The 6191-nt window shown below is 52.5% G+C and overlaps 1 protein-coding gene across 4 annotated transcripts in view; it reads left to right on the forward strand.

The window, feature by feature from the left end:
- Ambra1 (autophagy and beclin 1 regulator 1) overlaps nt 1–2957 on the forward strand; it is a 184537-nt gene extending 181580 nt beyond the window's left edge. For all 4 annotated transcript variants that reach the window (XM_021192016.1, XM_021192018.1, XM_029535860.1 and 1 more), the window contains one exon: nt 1436–2957. In XM_021192016.1, coding sequence (XP_021047675.1) covers nt 1436–1932 — 497 coding nt within the window. In that variant the 3' untranslated portion in view covers nt 1933–2957. The remainder of the gene's footprint in view (nt 1–1435) is intronic.
- The last annotated feature ends 3234 nt before the right edge of the window (nt 2958–6191 follow it).

Here is a 6191-nt window from a genome sequence, read left to right on the forward strand (position 1 = left end):
GAAGGAAGGAAGGAAGGAAGGAAGGAAGGAAGGAAGGAAGGAAGGAAGGAAGGAAGGAAGGAGAAGGGAAAGGGAAGGGAAGGAAAGAAAGAAAGGAAAGAAAGGAAAAAAGAAAGAAAGGAAAAAAGAAAAGAAAAAAGAAGAAAGAAAGTTTGGCTTTTAGGACTCAGCTCTTCGGGTTTTCTATCTTCTGAATGTAAAGCTGGAGCCTAGCTATTCAGGGCAGATAGAGGAGGGCAGCTGTCATGGGGGTTAAGAACAGTTTCCTGGGATGTCAGGAAAAGCCAGCTGAATAAAAGCCAAAGCTGGGGTAGAGTCCTCACTGCTTAGAGCTGAGGAAAATGGATCAAGACCCAGAGGAAGAATGTGAGCGATTACCTGCCAGGTCCCATGTAAGAGAGATGGAGCCTTAGACAGAGCTAAGTCATAAAATAAGGTAACTGACCTAGAAGTCTAACACAAATAAGCAAACAGAGAAAAGACTCAGGGCAAGGGACAAAGAAAACCTTGTAAAACCAGCTAGTAACAGGTAACCTTGAGTTACCTGTCATCCATGAGTACTCCAAAACCAAAGAATTCCAAACTGGGCAGGGTAGTGAAAGGAGACGGATCAACACTCTGGTGGGGCTGCCCAGCTTGGTGAGGAGTAGAGAAGACTTGAGGTAGAAGTACTGCTGTTTCCTGCATACCAGTTATCTGGACGAGCATTTCCTCTCCAGCACTATCCAAGTCCAGCCAGCCATCGAATGGGCTGTGAGTGTCCAGGTCTCATGGGGGAACAGATCTATGTTATCCGAGGCTGCAAGTTGGCATCACAGCTGGCAGTTGGTTCTCTCCAGGAAGTGTGGGATCAGGCATACAGCCCAGGGAGAACAGTAACTAGGGGTAATGTATGAAGACCCATGGTAAAAGGAGAAAAGAGACAACAGAACTTCTAGGGGCATTTAAATAATCTCAGAAAATAACAAGAACAGAGCAAAAATGAGCAAAGCTAACGTTGAAATAAAGCCTGGCAGACTGTCTTTGAACCACCTCCTGCAGGGCACTGTTTCTTCCCAAAGACAGGACCGGGTCTGAAAGTCATCCCATATAGGGACAGACACAGCAAGCTGTCCAGTCTTCTCCTCTGCCTCTTTTCAAAGCAACCTGCGTTCTGAAAGGGGCTAGAAGGGTTCACTAAAGCCAAGCCCTCACCTTGGTCCAAGCTCTGCTCAGACGCATAACTTGGCCTTTTCCTCCCCAGTAAAGCAGAGATGTGAAGAGCAGTCCTTGGGACTCACTCTTGTTCTGCTTTTAGGACTTTAGTTTTCACAGTGGTGAGGGTGGCCTTAATCCTGTTGTTTGTTTGTTTGTTTGTTTGTTTGTTTTGCCTACAATTGCTCAGAGGCTCAGATCAGCAACTAACTCCTTCTTTCTTCTGCTTTGTATCTTCCAGGTGAGGGCTCAGAATATGGTGGCAGTGGGGAAGATGCCCTCAGCAGGATCCAGAGGCTGATGGCCGAGGGTGGCATGACAGCTGTGGTACAGCGGGAACAGAGCACCACCATGGCCTCCATGGGTGGCTTTGGCAACAACATCATCGTTAGCCACCGCATTCACCGCAGCTCCCAGACAGGCACAGAGTCAGGGGCTGCTCGTACCTCCTCACCCCAGCCCTCCACCTCTCGAGGACTGCTCTCAGAACCTGGGCAACTGGCAGAGCAAGCACTAAGCCCCCGGACAGCCTCCTGGGACCAGCCTAGTACCTCTGGGAGGGAACTACCCCAGCCAGCCCTGTCCTCTTCCTCCCCTGTCCCCATTCCAGTCGCCCTTGCCAGCAATGAGGGACCAACCGTGCACTGCAATGTGACCAATAACAGTCACCTTCCTGAGGGTGATAGTAGCAACAGGGGGGAAGCTGCAGGCCCTAGTGGGGAGCCACAAAATCGATAGAGACAAAACCAGGCACTGGTACCTCCCTCAAGCTGCTGAGCAGAAGCAGGACCTCACAGCTGGCTGGGAACTATACACACAGAAGAGTTGATGCCTGTATCCAGGAACAGGAGGAATGAGAGGGTGGGGCATGGAGCCAGTGGATAAGGGGGCAGTCCAAGGGGAAAGGCTGGCCTGGGGTACTAGAGCCTTCCATGATCTAGAGCCCAGAAGAGCCACACTGCTGAGCCTGGTGTGAATGAAGAAGCAAGTGGGTGTCTCTGCTATGAACACCCATTTCTCCTAGGATCACTGGCCCAGGGGACTCAACCCTGGACAGCAGCCCCAGAAGAGTAAAGTCTTCCAGATTTAGACCACACCATCCTGGACAGAATGGTGGGACAGTTCTTCCCTGCCCACTACTGGAGGGAAGAGCCACCAGGAGCAGAAGAGCAGCTCCCCCCCCCCTCCCCAATTGCTTCCATCTCTAAACCTTCCAGAGTTCCAGCCTCTCTCGTCCTCTTAGCCCACAGAGACGGAAAAGTCAGGCCCAGCTTCCATGTCAGTGGCTTACGCTCACCAAATGCGACACCCGTGGAGTGAAGGAAATAGCATGCTTGCCTGACACAGAGTGGAGTCAATACACGGTGCTGGACAGGTCCTCAGGAGTGGGGATGTAGGCTGGCCCGCCCCCAGCATGTCCACCAAGCTCCCCCCTCCACAAGGCCCTCCATGCAGTACCTATGGGTGTCAGTATTACCTAAGCATAGGCCAAAGCCAGCCCAGGGTTGGAGGGGGAGACCCCAGGTCAGATGTGAGGTCTTGGTCCGTGATTTGAGGTGTTGCATGTGGAACCCTGAACTGTACGTGTAGTTTTTAGTGGCAAAATCAAGGCTCTGATCATTTTGTTTTTAGTATGAAAATGTGATTTCCTTTCTGTTTGTCACTCATCATAGAAACATTGTGGTGGGAGGAGAGGGGATAGTCTACTGCTAATGAGGGAGACACCAAAGATCTACATCATTAAAATGATGACATGCCCCTCACCAGGCTCCTGCTTATTTCTATGGAAAGAGGTTTGGGACTGGGGTGTGGAGGACATCCAGCTGGGTGGCCAGGTTTCTCTAGGCATTTCAGTAGACCTAGTTAGTAATGGCATCCTCTTTGACCCATTAACCCAAGTCGGCTGGCTAAGGACTGCTTCCTAGATGGATGCTCATTGGGGCAGGTAGGCATGATGAAGAGTCGTCCTGATTGCTTCCTGCCAGGACTATAGTCCTGGCGTGACAGCTGAGTCACCAAAAGCTTGACTCTGTCCAGTCCTAGAGACCATTGGCCAATTCTGAGCAGCTGAGAAGAGACTATGTGTGGGCTTGTCTGCAAGCACCCCTGAAGGAGCCACTGTCCTGCCCTGTCCACGTGCTGCTTCATATGTCAAGCCCGTTAAGAAAGTGAGAGGGGCCTTAAAGAGGTGTAATAAAGAGCTGGAGAGATGGCCCAGCAAAGAACAACACTGGCTGCTCTTCCAGAGAACCCCGGTTCAATTCCCAGCACCTTCATGGCTGCTCACAACTGATTCCTGTTCCAAGGGATCCAACACCTTCATACAGATACACAGTCAAAACACCAATATACATAAAAATATTTAAAGTATAATAGAAAACCCGAGTAACTGCCAGCAGCTGGCCTACCACAGGTAGGGTACTGCAGTCATCTGGGTGGAGGTGGGGATGGTAAGAATTACAGGTTCTGACACAACAGAGATGAAAACAAAAATGGCCAAGCAAGTAATGCAAACTGAGGTAACTGTATCTGCAGTTCACTGTAGGGTACGGCCAGTGAGTTGTGTCAGTAAGCACCCACTAGCTGTGCGACTTTGGACAAGCCACTTCCCTTTCTGTGCCTTGATCTTCCTTGCAGGAGTGCACTAAAGGACTGCTTCAGTTTACTTTCAGACCCATAAAATCAATCAAACCATTGCAACTCGCAGAGTACAGGCATCTTGAGACCTGCTTTCCTTTAAGGGAAAGAAGTTGAATTAAAATATTTGAAGGGTGGAAGGACACCCACTGCCAAGCCTATTCTACTACAAACAGATGTATGCCTTGGTTTGACAGGAGAGACTGAATTTCTTGAGTGTAAACAATGTGCTAAGTGTGCTTGATCTACCCCCTTCAAAACCTCTCAAGTAATGACTTCAGTTATCAGGACCACGTGACTAACAGCCAAGGTATACACAGCTGGGTCTGTCATCAACACAAGTCCAGGCACAGGGGAAACTGAACACATCTCTAGTTGATTGCAAACAGAATATAAAGAGGGCTTGTGATACAGTGGTCTAAAAGTGAGCATGCCTTATTTACCCGTACTGATTGGCCAGTCATACCTTGTCTCCACATCAGTTCCTTAGGAAGTCCACATCCAGGGAGAGCCTCCTTAGTGGTAAGCCTTTGCAGGACCCCTTACACATTGCAACCACATGGTGTCAGCAGGATAAAGACTGGTAGTCCCTTAAAGCGTTCCAAGACCCAGTTAGAACAAAGAAAGCAGAGACTAAATTGGGTCCCCTAGTTCCAGTTCAGCTTTCCAGAGTTCATCCCTGAGCTCCGAGTTGTGGGTGGGTGAGGTAAAGGCCCAGGCTTCACAGACTGCATTGGCTTTGCCTGTGGTTGGAGGCATTTCTGTTTTCTGGACCCCTGGCTTCCTTGTCTCATTTGAGGGCTTAACATTCTGCCCTCTCCCATACACACAACACTTTCATTCTCCCAAGAGCACCCTGCTCCTGGTCCCATATGGTAAAGTGGAAGAAGTCTGAATCAACTGAGCCTCTGCTCTCCTGTGAAGTGGGGGCAAGAACAATATAGCACTTCTTTCATTTTCCTTCTGAGGATCATGAGAGACCAAAGCGCCCATGGGAGGGAAGATGGCTTCTCACACTAGCCTGCCCTCAACTTTGTCCAATGTTGACGTCCCTCTTCAGCATGGAGAAGCCTGAACCAGGAGCCTTCTCTCACCGACTCTAGCTCATGTCTCCACCCATCCATTCTCGGTTCCTAACTCCTCTGTTGTTACAAAGCTATCCCTACCACTACCGCTCTCCCCAACTCTACCAGCCCTTGCAGGAGGATAGAGGAGAGCTGAGATTCAGGTGGTTTTTCCACGAAGAGTCAGCGGCTTAAAGTTAATTGGCTGTCGACACTCAAGACGCTTTGTGGGTGACTGGTACTCAGGACCCCGGGCGCTAAGGGGTGCATTCAACCCTGGCTGGCCCGGGAGAACAAGCGCAGGTGCCTGATCGGGAGCAACTGGCCTCTGCACCAAGGACACGCGGAGCTGTCCGAGGTGCTGAATCTGCCTACTTGGGCCTTAGCCTAGTACTGTTGCCTGAGGTCTAGGGGACTGGACTTTCCTTCGTGGCCTGTTCTGTCCCAGGTGACCTTGGGCACCTGGCTTCCCCACATAGGCAGCGATGAACTCATTCGCGGCTGGATAGGAGACTCGTGCCATCTTCAGTCTCACAGCTAATGCGCGTCCCTTCCCGGGCGTGGAGAGTGACAAGATCTTTTTAGCCAGGGTAGCTCGCCTGTCCAGTCTCACCTGCTCTTCCCCAGGCCCCGACGGCTGCAGTCTTTTGGCTGTCCGGCGGCTATCAGGCAGCGCTCTGCCCCGACAGAAGCACGTTGCTAGATCTGCCCCGCCGCACACCAGGGGCCTGTTAGGGCCAAACCCTCAAGACCAGGATTTAACCTCAGGCGGAACAACGAAGGGGCTACAAGCCATGGAGAGGTTCGAAAACACTTCGGGGTCCAGAGTGCGTGGTTAGGGCGGAGGCGGGGCTCATAGCCAAGCTTGGCCGCCTGGTTCTTCCCCAGCCCGCGAGGGGGCGCCTAGTCCCCATGACAACGCGGACAGCCCCCACCCCACCCCCCCGGAGGGCAGCGCCGGAGGCCAATCCTCCCTGGAGACTGTGGGCGGTGCCCTCGGTGCTGGAGTCCCGAGTTGCTGGCCATCTCCCGGGAAGGGTGTGAGCATCAAGGGTGCCGGACACTTCAGGTGGTGACCCCCGCGCGTCGCCGCTGGGTGACCGGCCCCGGGCGGGCGGTGCGTCCCCACCACGATTGGCTGCTTCCCTGTGACATCACGAGGCTCGGGGAAAAGTGCGAGCGTGAGCGCGAGTCGGAGCCACAGCGCCGGGAGCTGCAGGCGAAGCAGGGGCCGCCCCTTGGCACCCTGTCCCCGCCCCCGGCCCCCAGCCCAGTCGCCCACCCCGCCGACTCGCA

The sequence above is a fragment of the Mus pahari genome, chromosome 3 (genome assembly GCF_900095145.1).
Source record: "Mus pahari chromosome 3, PAHARI_EIJ_v1.1, whole genome shotgun sequence".
Taxonomy (NCBI): domain Eukaryota; kingdom Metazoa; phylum Chordata; class Mammalia; order Rodentia; family Muridae; genus Mus; species Mus pahari.